Source organism: Pongo pygmaeus, chromosome 3, assembly GCF_028885625.2.
Source record: "Pongo pygmaeus isolate AG05252 chromosome 3, NHGRI_mPonPyg2-v2.0_pri, whole genome shotgun sequence".
NCBI lineage: Eukaryota > Metazoa > Chordata > Mammalia > Primates > Hominidae > Pongo > Pongo pygmaeus.
In genome coordinates, this window is record NC_072376.2 from 65,029,851 (window position 1) to 65,046,598 (window position 16,748).

Consider the following 16,748-nt stretch of genomic DNA (forward strand, 5'->3'; position numbering starts at 1 on the left):
CAATAGAAAGATAAATTGTTTGGTGTGATGAATACTTCAGAGGTCTTTAGAAAGGAGGAAGTGAGCAGTTTTTTGTTTTGTTTTGTTTTGTTTTTGTAAGCAGTTTCATGGGTTGAGGCAAGCAGGTGAATAAAGGTGTGATCAGGAAAGCTTCACCAAGGCAGAGATACTTGCCCTGACTCTTCAAGACTTTAGCTTGGCTTTGGGTGTGGGTGTGGCTCGGAGTCTAGGGAGGCATTCTGGGCAGAGGAAGCCCAGAGTATACAAAGCTGCAGAAGTGTGAGTTACACGAAAGCAGATTAAAGAAAATGTTCTTATCACATTTACCAGTGAGCCATGGGCTAATTCAGGTATTAATTTCATTTAAGATTATGGAGAAATCAGCACTTAGTACTTCTGTGACTAAGTGTACTTTGTAAATATTACTTATTTCTTTGGACTTTCTTAATATGGACAATTTTAATTCTTTTTTGTTTTACATTAAAGTATTTGGTTGTGTAGTATATAAAATACAGTATTTTATTTTCAAGATCTGTACTAAGTGTAATATTGTTACATACTTTAAACAGTTTGTAAGTACAGTTATGTCATGCCACATGTACGTTAGGGTCATATCTCACTGTAATGACCAATGTTATAAACTAACTTCATCTCACAGAAAAGGCAAATGGAAATAATATTGTTCCACAAAGAAGCATCATTTTTTTGTGTGTTATTGTTCTTTCATTTCAAAAAGCAAAAGGAAGCAGAGAAAGAAGGAAAAATTAATGAATTCTAGCACAGAGGACGCTATGCTGCGTTGATAAATTTATAAATTGAGAGTTTTTATTCACTGGTAGAATGTCATTTGGTTTTGAATTAAATTTATAGGATACAATTTTGTGTAAATTTCTTCTATAAACCTAGAGTTTAAAAAATTACATTATAATAGCTTTGTTTATTCATGAACTGTGTGCCAGTGTAGCAGATGAATCATGTGCCACATATATCTGACTCCCCTAGTACCTAGTAATTTTATAAAAAGAAAAAGGTTTTTTTCTTATAGATTAAAAAAATTTTTATTGTGGAAAAATACAAATGACATAAAAGTTACCATGTTAACCATTTTAAAGTATACAGTTCATTGTCATTGAGTACGATTGTTACCATCTGCCCTAACCATTTCCAGAACTTTATTCATCTTCCCAAACAGAAACTCCATACCCATTATACAAGTCCCCATTCTTCTCTCCCCAACCACCATTCTACTTTCTGTCCCTGTAAATTGGACTAGTCTAAGTACCTCATATAAATGGAATCATACAGTATTTGTCCTTTTGTGAATGGCATATTTCACTTAGGATAATATTCTCAGGGTTCATCTATGTTACAACAGTTGTCAGAATTTCTTTCCTTTTTAAGGCTAAGTAATATTCCACTCTACTATGTTTTGCTTATTCATTCCATCTGTCAGTGGAGTCTTGGGTTACTTCCACTTTTTGGCTCCTGGGAATAACGCTGCTTATGATTATGGGTGTACAAATATCTCTTTGAGTCCCTGCTTTCATTTTGGGGGGTATATAAGCAGAAGTGGAATTCCTTCATATAGTAATCCTATAGTAAATTTTTGAGGAACTGCATACTGTTTTCCATAGTGGCTGCACCATTTTTACATTCCCACCAGCACTGCACAAGGTTTCTCTACTTGCTTGCCAACACTGGTCATTTTCTATTGTTGTTTGTTTTTTATAATAGCCATCCTGATGGGTATAAAGTAGCTTCTTGTTGTGGTTTTGATTTGTATTTCCCTAATGATTAGTGATGTTGAGTACCTTTTCATGTGCTTATTAGCCATTTGTGTATCTTCTTTGGAGAAGTGTTTGTTCAAGTTTGACCTTTGCCTGTTCTTTTAATCGGGTTGATTGTTGGTGAGTTGAAGGAGCTCTTAGACATTCTGGTTATTAATCCCTTATCAGAAAGATGATATGCAGATATTTTCTTCCATCTGTGGGATGGGAGAGTTACCTTTTTACTCTGTTGATAGTGCCCTTGATTCACAAGATTTTTAATTTGATACAGTCCAGTTTATCTGTTTATCTGTTCTTTTGTTGCCTGTACTTTTGGTATCATATCCAAGAAATTATTGCTAATTCCAGCTGCTAATTATTGCTAAATCCAGTGTCATGAAGCTTTTCCCCTATGTTTTCTTCTAAGAGTTTTATAGCAGTAGCTCTTATGTTTTGGTCTTTGATCCATTTCAAGTTAATCTTTGTCTATGATGTGAGGTAAGGATCTAACTTTATTCTTTTGAATGTGGATATCCAAAAACGTTTTGTATTTTTGTTATACATTGATCTTGCTGTATGAATTTTTTGTTTTACTGTTATACCAAAGGGAATCTTTTAAAATGAAACAAAGTAGGAATATACAGACCTTGAAAAACTAAACTGGCAGTGTCATTGGGTATTATCTTAGGTAAGTATTTACTCCACTGCCTTTTATGATGTATACCTTGTACTTTGGACTCCAATTTTTTTCCTTCTTTCTTCTAACAGGTTTTCTCAAGGTCAACAACTTGTGACCAAATTAGTGACTGCTCCTGTAGCTTGTGGGGCAGTCATGGTACCTAGTACTATGCTCATGGGCCAGGTGGTGACTGCATATCCTACTTTTGCTACACAACAGCAACAGTCACAGACATTGTCAGTAACTCAGCAGCAGCAGCAGCAGAGCTCCCAGGAGCAGCAGCTCACTTCAGTTCAGCAACCATCTCAGGCTCAGCTGACCCAGCCACCGCAACAATTTTTACAGGTAATTCTCCCCATGGGGAAGCTGCTTCAAACTCATTTACTTTCATGTAATGAAATTAAGCATTAAGTGAACAGCTTTGTGAGTGATGTGAAAAATTCACAAAAGCTTATTGTACAGTTTAAATCTCTACAAAGATAGAAAGCTTGTCCTGGTTGGCGATTTTTTTTCTTCCCTTGCCCAGTCGTTGGAAGACTTTAGACCTGCCATTGGGCATACCCAGTTATCAAAACTGCTGGATAGAGTGAGTGGCCTACTTCCTGCCCACCTGTTTTCTCAGTCTCTGGCTAGAGTTTCTGGAACTTAAGCAAGCACCTCTTTCCTCCTTTTTCTAGCCAACCATAAACTCTACTCTGTACAGAGCAGGGATTTCTTTTTACTAGTATAGGTGTTACCTTAAATTATTTTGTTGAATTCAATCTTATTAAAATTTTTCAGTTGTAAATTAATATCAGGAGAAAAACCATGGAGGTGTAGTATATCTATGAGCTAAGTATATGTATAGCTAAGAACTTGGGCTGTAAAGTCTAGCTGCCCTGGGGTTGAGTCACTGCTGCACCACGTACTGCGTGACCTTTGGCAGGTTGCTTACTCTTGCTAAACGTCACGTGTAAAGTGGAGGTCATAATAGTTGATACCTCATGGATTAATAATGCTTGTAAATCACTGAATACAAGACAAGGCACATAGCTAGCTGTTATTTGTGACCGCTGTATTGACAAATGTAATAGACACTTGGATTAGCCAAAATATAGACACAGATATCATGTAGATTAATCAGACAGGCTCTCCTTATCTATAGGATACAGAAGAAAGTCACTAGGCAAGATCCTCAGCAGAGAAATGAACAAAATCCTTATCTGGACCTCAGGATCCTCACTAGAAATCTACCTTTTCCCCTTCTGGCCTAGCTGGAGCAATTTTGAATGTAGGCTAGTCTGGATGTGTACTAGAGACCACTTCATCTAGGCCGGGCCCTTATCATCAATTTCTGAGTTATATAACATGTGATGTGATTATCGTACTCTATATTCAGGCATAAATATAGTCTTAATTTGTCACCCTTTGTGTCCTGGTCCAAATATAATCCTTGTCTTTGTGATGTAGAAAACTAAAACAGGCTAGTTGCCTAAATATCTGAGAGTCATACAGTCTCTTAGACCTTAAGCCTATGCTGCAGACCTAACTGGGGTAGCTACTATTACAAATAAATAACAAAACAAGTTCTAAATTATTATGTAGGGAAAATGTATCCAATGAGAATTAAGCATAAGCTGAAAAAAGGAGAGGACCTGCCTTAACATCTCAGTCTTCTAAGTATGTCAAGGAACAAAGGCCCTTAAAAGAATAAACATTCTCAAAAAAAAAAAAAAAGGCATCCCAAAGACATAGGACCCACAAAGAAATAAGATAGGCAATACCCCTCATAAATACACTTGTATGTAGGTAATAAATACACAATTTGGCTTTTTTAAATTATGTAATACCTAGTTTTAAAACATGCTCCTGTTGTAATCTTATAAGGCTCATAAGTATCCTGAAGTCTTTGCCTTACACAGCTTTTCCTAATAACAAAGAGAGAAAGAAACCTCTGAAAGTCCTTGACAGCGTAGTAGTCTTTAAGGTTTGTCAGGGATTTGCTCTTTTTTGTGTGTGTTTGTGCATGTTTCTTTCATATACATTTGCAAAAATTGCCCACCACAGCTCCATTTTGAAATTAAGAACCCTGCATCAAGTTGTACTGTCAGTAATGGGGAAAGGACTTTCATTGTAAAAATTCACTTTCTTTCCGTTAACGATTTTTTGTATCTGAGAGTTTTACATTAATGAACAGCATGTCAGAAGTAAAAATTTGGTGAAAGGAACAGAGGCTTATATATTTGAGTCTTGCCCAAAGTCACACAGCTTACTTATGTAAATGGCAGAGCAAAACTCAAATGCAGGGCTTCTGTCTGCAAATCCTGTGCCTTTTTTCGTTTTGTTTTGTTTTGTCTGTCTTTATACCACACTGCTGCTTATTGGACCTAAGGCTGCAACTTTGCCTTCATATTTATGATGCTTTTAAATAATATTTAATCTTTATTAAGAACCCAATGTGGTAGGCACTGTTATTCCTATTTTCTAAAGAAAGAAACTGAGGCCCAGAGAAGTAAACAGCTTGCCCAGGTCACACATGTGGTAAGTGGGCAGCCCAAGTTTGAACCGTTCAGTCTACCTCAGGGCCCACACTCCTGGCCACTGAACTGTGCTGCTCCAACCAGCCGAGCGAACCTGTGTGCAGAAGGCATTGTCTGGCTTCACAGTATTTGTGTTTCATATAGTCATGACTATGCTCAAATTTTATAATTTAAAATATGGGTCTTTAGGACATAAAGTGAAAGAACATGTGTGATTTGGCTCAAGATACAGATTGCTTTCTGTATCATAAAATCTGCAGCTCAGATTCCTTTAAAAAAATGAAACTCTCTCATACTTTCAGAAAGAGGGAAGGCCTCATAAGCATTTTCCAAATTAGAATTTTTAAACCAGAGAGTGAAAGTGATATGCATTATGTAGAATTTTAAGGATTTTGTCCCTATGGACAGGGGAGAGTGTGAGTAAATCTTATGTGGGTGCCATAAAGGGAGTAAAGCAATGCTGCATAATCCATTTGTTTTTTAGACTTCTAGGTTGCTCCATGGGAATCCCTCAACTCAACTCATTCTCTCTGCTGCATTTCCTCTACAACAGAGCACCTTCCCTCAGTCACATCACCAGCAACATCAGTCTCAGCAACAGCAGCAACTCAGCCGGCATAGGACTGACAGCTTGCCCGACCCTTCCAAGGTTCAACCACAGTAGCACATGGTGCTTCCTCTCTGACATCAAGGGAGGAAGGGGATGGCCCATTAAGAGTTACTCAAATGACCTGAGGAAAGGAGGGAAAGTTCCAGCAGTTTCATGAGATGCAGTATTGAGTGTTCTAGTTCCTGGAATTAGTTGGCAGAGAAAATGCTGCCTAGTGCTACAGATGTACATTAAATACCAGCCAGCAGGAGGTGATCATAGGGGCATAGCCAGTTCTGACAGTGTTTTAGGTGCCTGGATATTTTTTGATGGAAAAAGAATATATTGCCAAATGTTAAGAAGCTCAGCTATGAAATGACCTCCAGGGAATCAGAAAGGCACTAATGATGTTAGTAACTTTTAGTGGTTCTGTGCCTCTTATCAAGTGTTACAGAGGACATACCACTGCCATGTCAGGGGTTTGCTCACAGTGATGCCATGAAGACAGTCCAGTAGACTTGGTAGCGACCCCCTCCCCCAACCCCTCTCCCTTTTCAGATAATGATGGAACAGTAATTACTTTCAGAATGTTGTGTGGGTTCAAATTCTCTATGTACAGATGATGTAAAAATATGTATATGTCTAGATAAAAGGAGAGAAAGCAAAACATTTTGTATGCTGCATGAAAGCGTTCTCTCTTCCTTACAGGTATGAGCACCTTTCCTGAGATTCTGACACCACGTGCAAACTGATCCATCCTCTGTCTTTCCTTTTGTTTACAACACAGTAGTGTTCTGTTCACTTTTCCGGGGCACAAGTTTTTTTGTTCATACTTTGGCTGTGATGTCACAGTTTGTTCAGTGAGGTATGATGTGCTGCTGGGAACGGATTTTTTTTTTTCAGGTTAAATTATTGATACAACAGGATTTTCAAGTTATTCAGAAATATCCCTCATTTCATTATTTTTCAATTATGTTTGAAAATAGGATTTGCACTGCTTTATTTTAGGTGGTTGGGAGTTTTGATTGCATATTTTGTTATAGTTCATAGTTGGAAATATTTGCGTAAACGGTTTTCAACAAGCCTGAAAGTAATTTCAAGAATGTTTCAGTTATAGAGGTAAAATTTGCACACAAAACATCTTAGGCACTTTTTAACATTCTCAATCATGGGAATTTTAACTTTTGGGATTTGTTGAAATATTTTTTATTATCCTTCACAATTTCAATGCTTCTTTTAGTCAGAAATAATTCAGGGTTATTTGAGGGGAAAAAACCCCATAGTGCCTTGATTTTAATTCAGGTGATAACTCACCATCTTGAAGTCATTGTCCGGTTTCCGTAGCAGTTTTGAAACCTTAGTACCTTTAACAGCATGTGGGTGTCAGTGTCATTATTAGTCTCCTACTAAGTTCCTTTGAAGACTGCTATCAGTCTCTTGGACTGGAGGTACAAATAATTTAGAAATAAAAGATGACAACCTAACACTATCATAGTTATTAATGTGATCCTAAAATTGTTTCCTAAATCAGCATTTTTCTTTAAAGTTAGTCATTTAAGAATTTACCAGAAATATTTGCTCAATATGATCTTGATATTCCTACAAAGAAAAAAGAAGGGGTAGGGATTTGACTATGCCTTCACTACAACGTTAGAATATTGTAACTCACATGCCTTGTAAACGTGAACTAAGATTTCCTTTGGCAATATCATATTCTAAAAGTAATAAATTCCAATACAAGTTACATACATTTTAAAAACATTTTATAGATTTTATGGTATTAATGAAATTTACAGTGAACAAGAGGATTAGTAGAAAATACGTTATTAGAATATAAAAAATGTTATTACTGAGGAAAGGGAGGAGAGGACAAGTGTAATAAATCAAAGTTGACCTCAAAAGAAAATGTGTAACAGAGTTGAGGTTGTTAAAACAGAAAAGGTTCTGAACAATGAAAATTAACCTAATGCAGAATTGCTAGGTAAACAGGTCAGGGGAATGCTAAGCCAGTTCTTAAGACTTCTCTGTCCTCTGCTTTGCTGTTGTCCTTAAGGCGTATACTTTGTCTTTCTGCAGAAAATTGTACCTGGCTACAATTACTTTGAACATTAATGTTGAAAAAACAACCAAAGAAAATTGGTACTTACCCTTCTACAAAAGAAGTGCAACTAGATACCAATCAGTAATTAACATATCAAGGAGCTCTTCTAGCTAAATGACCATCCAGTATAGATTTCCCACATTCCCATGAATATCAAGAATAGTTGTCAGAATATGTATGTACCTGAGCATATGTACACAGACAAGGGGGATGTTGTGGAATATGGCAATAGCATTGTTCTTCTCCCCTTTCAAATTGCCTTTCTTGACCTTATGCCATTCCATATATGTCTGAGTTGTGCCTCATTTATTTATTGGCAATACCTAGTGATATGGATTTAGCTAACAAAAGATATGAAGAACTATTATATTGAGGCCTGTCCTCTACATACCACACTTAAAAATGGTGAACTGTGAGTACTACTTAGGTTGACAGCAACAAAGCATAAGACAAGCCCCAGGTAAACGTCTAAACTGTTTACTCACATTGTCCTACTCCAGCCCCTTCAATTATTTCCCATCTCCACAAATAGTCGGGGAAAAAAATTAAAATTTTCCTTTATGATTCTTACTGCTCTTCGCAGCTCTTTTCCTGCTTAGAATTAACCATTGCTAATTTAAAGGAGCAGCTAGCTGCTTTTCTTTCAGTCTGAAGCGTAGTAGTGGAAGAGGCAGTAAGCACCAGCTGCCTCTTTGCTGCTTTGTTTTCCTCCTGATTCTCTTAAATTTGGGTTGCAAAGCTATCCCGCCCCCCACCCTGCCCCATGAAACTTGAGCATTCAAATGAAGATTCAGCAGTGTCTGTTCTTCATTCATTTCTATAGCCAAAGCTGTTAGTTCAAATCCCAAATCTATAGCATTTAAAGATAGCAAATAGAAACACCTTCCAGCTTAAAAAAAATAAAAATAAAAAGTCTTCCCTCTGCTTTACTCTCACAGGTATTCATCTTTCTTAAAAACACTTATTCTGGGTGGTACGTTTTAGGTAAGAAACTATTGAGTTTCAGGAAAAATGCTAGCTACTCTGCAGTTACTGTGCTCTGGACTTGCAGTTATCATAGTTTTGGGGGAGTCAGTATTGTTTAACAAATGCAAGTGAGAACTACAAGGGTTAATAAAGCTGCTCCTCAGAGTGGTGTCAAACCAGAACCCAGACACTTAAAAAGTACTTCATTTTTTGAATGGAAAATATTGGAGGAACAAGTATGGGAGATGCAGGTAGCACGTGAGTAAATACTACAGTCTAGCCTTCGAGCATCCCAAATTCTGGGGGTAACTTGACGGTGCTGTGCTCTCCTTTGTCATTTATATCTGACTTAGGAATGGAATAGTAATAACAAGATGCCAGTGATTTGGAATAGTTTGTTATAGAATATTCAGTGCAAAATAGTGAAAATGTTTGGATTCTTCAGAAGTGCTATAGTTGTTGGTCATTGCCTTAAAGCAGTCTGCTTGACGCTAGGAGCACTGAAGCAGTCCAGCTCCATCAAGAGCATTGTTGAAGGGAGAAGAACCCTTGTTCAGGAAGCCTTAGAAAGGGATCCTTAAAATAGTACTCTACGCAGACAAGTGAAAATTCTTTTAAACTGGATATTACTCAACATGTTTTCAGATGTTTCCACTACATTGAGGCAAACTTTTTAAAAGTGGAATGCAAATAGCATTTTACTTTAGTATTTCTGCTTTTTTCCGTTTCTTTGGTAATTGAAAGTTTGTTGATGAATATTTGTGTAAAACGCATTCAAGTCTATAACCTTTCCAATTACCTGTGGCCCTGTCTTAGTCCCACGGGAGTCCCTGTTGGAAGGGGGTAAACACTGGATATTAATGTTGCTGAGTGAGTCTTTCTAGCCAGGACAAGCTGATTGGAATTTTTGAATGGTAGAGAAGAAACAGCACAAAGGCACTTGCCATTTTAAGTGTTTGGAGAAAGAGAACCTTTTAAGTTTGGATTGGGTGAGCTTTCTTCTAAAAGGAGCTTCTGAAGTAATTGCAAAGGAATAGAATCGACTATTTTTATAGTATATTTAATATATTTGTATATAACTATGAGTATAATAGGAACCCTCTACATGTCTCCCACTTTTCTAATTTACTTCCCCTTTTGCCATAGCACTAGTATAGCCTCATCCGCATGGGTAATGTGCCTATTGTCAGCCTACCAAAAGATAGTGCTGCTGCTTTATGAGACAGGTGAGAAAACCCAACTCTCATGCCTGGGGATCCTTTACGGAAGGAATAGCACACACTTTTAAAACAACAAACCACAGTCTAAAAGCATCATTTTGAAATGTAACAAGCACTTTATTGCAATTACTCATTTTGATAAAGTTTATTCTTCGGCGTTAACCATTTCTAAAGGATCCCCAAATCATCACTTACTTAGGTGAAATTATATAAAATGACACATTTCTGAGAAATGTTTAGGTCCAGTGAACCGTAGTTGGTTTATGGGAGTGATTTCAAGATAGCCAAATGAACTTTGACTTTTGTTTTGAATGTGGTGGAGTCAAGAGATTGTAGATGCCTAGTTTGATTTAAACACTATTATAAACCTATCTTGCCTATTGTGTGGACACCAAAAGAGACCAATGAGCCTGTTTATTTTTCAGAGGTCTAGGAAAATTGCATCCGTGTGAGTAGATGTACAGAACTAATCTAAAAGTGATCGCTAGTAATATTTTAGAATATAATAATTTCAAGAATCATTCTGAGTGTTTTAAATGTGCCCTGAAATGTTGGCATGTCATTTCAGCATTTCCATTTGAATTGCTCTTGTAATATTTTTGCACAAAAAGGACTGAGAAAAAGACTACTTTGGTTAAAGGAAAAAAATAGTATAATTTGGTCTTTAATTTTAATGTCTCTTGTGGAAACACTGGGGATGAATTTTGTTGGCACAGTTATTCAGGATATTTAAAACAGTGTTGAACAGTTCACAAGAAATTAAGCAAACTTGGATTTTAAAAATTAAAATACTTTCTTTCCATGTGACTGTTTTGCATAGTTTTTTCCCCCTATGTCATAACACTACATTCCTTGTTTTTCTTAAATAAAATACTCTGCAGGTTTTGTTGTGAGTGTTTAACAGTATTTTGTAAGCTGCCTGGGTTTCCTCAGGGAAACATTATTTAGTGGAATAGGATATAGTTTATGGAGAGACAATTAAGTGAAATTCCATCACCACCACCAGCAAACACTGAGGTGCTGCATTAAGTGACAATCAAACTAGTAAGTATTTATGAAAGAATTTAGAAAGGGGTTCAAAGAAGCAATTGCTTTTAAAGCAGTTCTCTGGGGTTCTTGAATAAAAATGGCTAAATGTATTTATTTATATTTTAAAATATCTGTGTGTTCTGTTCTCTCATCAAAGTGATTTCGGTGTCATGTATTTAATTTGTGGTTTGTTTTGTTTTGCACCATATTCTTCTTAGAGAACTGGCTCTGATTTGGGGTGCAGTCACCAACTCTCATGATAATCTTTACGGACAGTCTGAATCTACTTTACTTCAGGACGGCAGTGGAGGGGCCAACTCCAGATGCCCCTGCACTTCCCTCCTCAAGTCATCTAAGAAAGAATTTTAAAAATAACTCCTTTCAAGTCTGATTCATACAGTTCCAACCTTTTTCTAGTTTCACTTGCTGCCTTCTCTGTTTTATGGGCACTTTTTGTGTGATTACTTCCCCAACACAGCCAAAGGCCAGTATGACAGAACCAATGGCACATGATGCCTCTATTTTGCTCATTTGGGGAAATGTTAATAAAAGAAATCTCTTTTAATGGCTGTCATTATCATATCCATATTAAAATCCATTTAAAGTTCTTAAATTTGGTGGAATAATGTATACAGGCTGTAAACTTCTACAAAAAAATGTTGGCTGTCTTTAATATGGTGTCATGTTACGTGTTCCTTTGAAAACAAAACAAAACTTCCATACACAGCACTGCCCAGTAAAGCAGTGTTGGAATATTGGAAGCCTAGACATTTGAGGATCCTTCTTGCTCACATGCATTGGAACAGAATCCTCCACTTTAGGACTCAGAGAAGCTATGGAGTCCCACAGGCTAGGTATAGCACACAACTTAGAGAATGGTAGTTAAAGCACGTCAACCACAATTGAATTTAATGATCTAAAAAATATTTCTTAACTCGGAGGGTTAAACTGAAGATACGTTTTCAAATAAAAGCTATTACATTTCTTAGGAAACAAACTGTGACATCGCTTCTAAAAATGACTTTCAAATGTTTATAATGTGTGTTTTTGAGTTGGCTTGGACTAGTGTAAGTTCACTGCTGGCAATGATTACGCCAGTAGTTAAGTTAAAATAAGTTGTTACCCTTCAGATTGATGTCTTGTATAACCAGACAATCATCTTCAAGCAAAAAAATTGGCCAGGAAATGTTTTTTTTTTAAAAAAAAAAAAAAAAAAAAAAAAAGATGTGTCAGCCAGAACAGTTATCATTCAGACCATACTGGAATGATTTTGAAATCTTTACTATGGTGTAAGTTGGGGAAGGCCTCAGTATGGCACTTTCATATTCACTCTGTGTAAAGATTGAAGCCCAAAGATGAGTTAAATTCAGTGCTGTATTGAAACCAGTCAGTGCAAAAAAAAAGTTTTACCTTTGTAAATTTTTCATTGTTAACATCAGTTGGTAGTTGTTAAAACATGCACCAAATTCTTTATAATGTTCTGTGTGGTTCTCAATGTGATATTGTTGACATTGCTGTCCTTACTGCTTGGTTCTTGGTTTTAAATTAAAAAGTAGATGTAGCCCATCATTTTTACTTCCAAAACGGTGGAGCTAAAAACGGCTAATTGATCTTGAGATAAGAATACCCTTTACTAAGGCAAAGATTTAATTGAAATCCAAATTGATTTATAGAAATGAAACTGACATTTTCCATTTGTTGTCTTCTGCCGAAATTCTGAATTGCATACACGCATGAAGGATAATGAATGGTTTCAACGGTGCTATATTAGGTTCTCTGATTTTCATGACCTATGTATGTTTGGAAATACAATATTGTATAAAATGTGGATCGTTTTGTTACCGATTTAATATTGCCATTTTAATTTGGTGTAACAATTGGTTACACTTATTTTTCAAAGCTATCCTTTGAGGAGAAAGTCAAAATGTGTTGTTAGCCTACCTCCACTCAGGCCTCTTGCTGTGTAATCATTATCCCAGGTTATGATGTGCATAGCTTTTAAAACTGCGTGTACTATTATTCTGCTCTTTCCCATACTCTTGTCATGTATTCAGAACCTAAACGTATAGCAAAAGAGCCAAGCAGTAGCAGTTTTTGTAAATGTAAAAATAATTAGATCCAGACTTTGTTTCCTTCCATTTTAAAAATAAAAAATACCTCAGTGCTATGTTTTTCAGTATCACCTGCATTTCTCAAAAAATAACACCTGCTTCATGTGGCACATAACTTGTAAGAATCACATTTTGGATTTTAAAGAAAGACTATTAAATATTTTAAGATCACTATCAATGACATTTCCCTTTCTTTCATTCAACAATGGAGCCTAATTGCAGTAGCGATTTTTACCTTGTAGCTTAGGTCTGACCAACAAATTCTCAGAGGAATTATGTCCTGCTACAAGATTGTGGCGCCTCAGAATGCGATGCTGTTGTTATTCGCATATGAAGCTAGTAATGGGACCAAGCTACCTGAACCTGAGGTTAGGCGATGATGGTGCCAGCTACTCTCTACGAGGAATAGTCTTTTCTGTTATTAGAAAAAACGGCTGGGCGCGGTGGCTCACGCCTGTAATACTAGCATTTTGGGAGGCTGAGGTGGGTGGATCACCTAAGGTCAGGAGTTCAAGACCAGCCTGGCCAACATGGTAAAACCCTGTCTCTATTGAAAATACAAAAAATTAGCCGGGCGTGGTGGCAGGCGCCTGTAATCCCTGCAACTTGGGAGGCTGAGGCAGAACTGCTTGAACTCAGGAGGTGGAGGTTGCAGTGAGCTGAGATTGCGCCACTGCATTCCAGCCCAGGTGACAGAGTGAGACTGTCTCAAAACAAAACGTATTAGTAGGCCAAGCACGGTGGCTCACGCCTGTAATCCCGGCGCTTTGGGAGGCTGAGGCGGGCGGATCACAAGGTCAGGAGTTTGAGACCAGCCTGGCCAGCATGGCGAAACTCCATCTCTACTACAAAAAATTAGCCAGGCATGGTGGTGCACGCCTGTCATCCCAGCTACTCGGGAGGCTGAGAGGCAGGAGAACTGCTTGAACCCGGGCGGTGGAAGTTGCAGTGAGCAAAGATCACGCCACTGCACTCCAGCCTGGGCAACAGAGACTCTCTCAAAAAAAAAAAAAAAAAAATACTAGTTACAATTCCTCACTCTTTCTTTATAATAATAATCTACTAAGGCAATATAGACTGTCTAACCACAGAGTTTATCTTAATCCACAGACATTGTTTTCTACCCTTTTATACTTCCTATAGCAGAGAACTACAAATAATATGACCTTTTTCACCAACATGTGCTACTTCTAACTAACTTGGCATTTAAAAGCTACTTTTTAGCTGAAAACCCCTCTTTAAGATCTCCACAGTAGTAGCTATCTTCCTCACAGAGTTACCATGTAGGACAATTGCTGCGTCCTACAGTGCTGGATGATTAACTGGGTTCTTTCGCAATCTCTTCAAATTGCAAACTACATTGTGGACCTTTGTAGTAGCTCATAAACCTGAATTGCTCTGGGTCTCCTATTATACCTCACACAAATAACATGGATGTTTCTGTAGAATTGTCCTTCAATTTAGTGAGGCTATTAATGGGAATGTTACTGCATATGATTCTAGAATATAAAAGGCTGAGAGAAAGCAGCTGTTATGCTACTTGGGTGAAGTAATAGTCAAATCAGAATATACTCAAACGACGGTGACGACTGAAGTTGCTATGAAAAAATGAGGTAGTCTTAGCATAATGAATGACGTTAGGCTCTGGAATTAAACAGCCTGGTGTGACTACCATGTAACCTTTGGTGAGTGAATTTTTTTCTTTCTTAACCTTATATTAGTACCTACTACCTCACAGAACTGTAAGGGTGACGACAGTGCTTTCGAACAATGCCTGGCTCCTGTTTAGCTACTTTAGGCGTATCTCAAGTATCTCAAATATTTAATATGTTAGTGTTTTTACATCAGCTTTAGAAATTGGCCTATCAATACTGATAATTGTATACGACACACAAGGAAAAACAAGCACTGGTCATACCACTTTTATTTATATTGTTATCTATGTTACATTGTTTATTCAATATAGAAAAAATATGAATACATTCATAGTATTCTCTTTTAATTTGGTAATTCCACATTGTCAAATATTGACTGTTTTTATATTGGGTGTCCTACCCAATTAAAAAAAAAAGAGGAAGAATGACCTGGCAGACAGTTCTTGTTGTGCCATGTTATTGATATAACAGTAATATCATATATGTCTCTTTTTTTAAACACCTAATTTTGAAAAGACCAATGATTAAACTACTGCTTACTGGCTCAGGGAAATGTTTTAAGAAATAGAAATTAATTCATTCTTTCCCCAAGAAAAGCTTTAAGGTAAACATCTTAAAACACCTAAGTGATGAAGGAGAAAATTTGTATTCCTTAACAAGGGGTCAGTGCTGAAAGAAAATTGCATGGTAGACCCCACTGTACAACGGTTCTGCACCAAAAGAAAAATGAGGACCATATTAACATAATTATGCTGGAGAGAAGAAAAACTTAGAAGTCAGGTTTCTTTTAAAACTCCTTGTTACAAATAGAATCAATGAGTATATCTCAGACATAATAATGGGTCAAACTCACAAAATCAGTGCTACAAAATACAGTATTTTTCCATCACTTTTAGTTGTAATGTACACTATGTACAGAAAGATAATATTACCTATTTTAAACTAAATACAGATGAGCAAACAGCTTGTTAAAAACCAGAATCAGGGCTTATAAATAGTGCAGAAAATGCAAACGCCAAAAAAACGATGCCTCCTATGATTGTCACTGGAAGAGAGAGAGAAAAAAAGTCAAATACAGCAAAATTCCTATACCTTGATACTGTACAAAATGAAAAGGGAGCCGATGAGGCAGCCAATTATTCTTCCAATCTATTAAACTAACCTTGAAAACAAATTAGAATCACTTCAACCCCTTTTACATAGCAAGGAACAATACTTAACATGCTTGACTGTGAACACTAAGAATCAGGTTTTTCTCCAGCACTGTTTTGAGAAATGACAGGATTGTATTAAATCCAGGCAGTGCTGGCAAGCAACAGTAGAACTATAACTCATGTTAAAATCCAGTCATAAAAGAAAATGTTCAAGTCTTCTGACTAGCAAAGAGACAATTCTTCCATCTCTAGACCTAACTGTGGCTTCACAGGACATACTCAGCAGAATCAGTACATATGGTCTCCACATGATTCCAGTCTTGTAAGACACATTTTTAGAGCCAAAAACTTCTCATACTTCCAAATGACAATTGTTTTACTAAGATAATATGTTAAGAAGCAACTATGAATTCAATAAAAATGACCTTGTATTTTGCTAACTTCTACACAGGTGAAAAAAGTCCGTATTTGCAATACCAGAAGTAATACCTCTATAAGAGATGGTAGGTAATTACAAAAACCAAGTATACTTCAGCAGCAGAAATTTAAATAATCAAAGCTAACACCCTTTAATCTCTCAGTGATTCTACAATGTTATCTGATTTGTAATTTTCAAAACTTACCAGTTCTGACAGAGATTTTCTGTGCTATCATTCTTCCTCCAATTACTGCCAATCCCGTGCACAGGCAGTGCCCCACAGTTCCACCCACGGCTACACCATAGGGGTCCTGGAAGCAAGCGTCACAGCATTAATTCAAAACCAAGGTGACAACTGCTGCTTGAGAACCGTAACAATTCAGAAGCATTAAAAATGGTGGCCAACGATTAAAAAGTATAATAGTTATAAAAATGCAGGTGTATAAATTTATGAAAGGTGTAATGGCTGCTTGAAGGAATACGTACCAGTTATACTTAAGACTAGACCTAAAAGTTGAAATAAAATCCTGATGAAATAAAG

At 36.8% G+C, this 16,748-nt stretch overlaps 2 protein-coding genes across 12 annotated transcripts in view; one reads left to right on the forward strand and one right to left on the reverse strand.

The window, feature by feature from the left end:
• The window catches only part of CLOCK (clock circadian regulator), a 121,955-nt gene extending 108,801 nt beyond the window's left edge, over window positions 1-13,154 (forward strand). For 10 of the 11 annotated variants that reach the window (XM_063664548.1, XM_054484429.2, XM_063664547.1 and 7 more), the window contains 2 exons: window positions 2,535-2,790; window positions 5,449-13,154. In XM_063664548.1, coding sequence (XP_063520618.1) covers window positions 2,535-2,790; window positions 5,449-5,628 — 436 coding nt within the window. In that variant the 3' untranslated portion in view covers window positions 5,629-13,154. The remainder of the gene's footprint in view (window positions 1-2,534; window positions 2,791-5,448) is intronic. The other variant, XM_063664551.1, reaches the window with a different exon arrangement.
• A 1,732-nt stretch (window positions 13,155-14,886) lies between these two features.
• TMEM165 (transmembrane protein 165) overlaps window positions 14,887-16,748 on the reverse strand; it is a 29,966-nt gene continuing 28,104 nt past the window's right edge. Inside the window, exons 5-6 of the mRNA XM_054484924.2 lie at window positions 16,413-16,518; window positions 14,887-15,680 (exon numbers count right to left, since the gene is read on the reverse strand). Of these exons, the coding sequence (XP_054340899.1) occupies window positions 15,604-15,680; window positions 16,413-16,518 (183 nt within the window). The 3' untranslated portion in view covers window positions 14,887-15,603. The remainder of the gene's footprint in view (window positions 15,681-16,412; window positions 16,519-16,748) is intronic.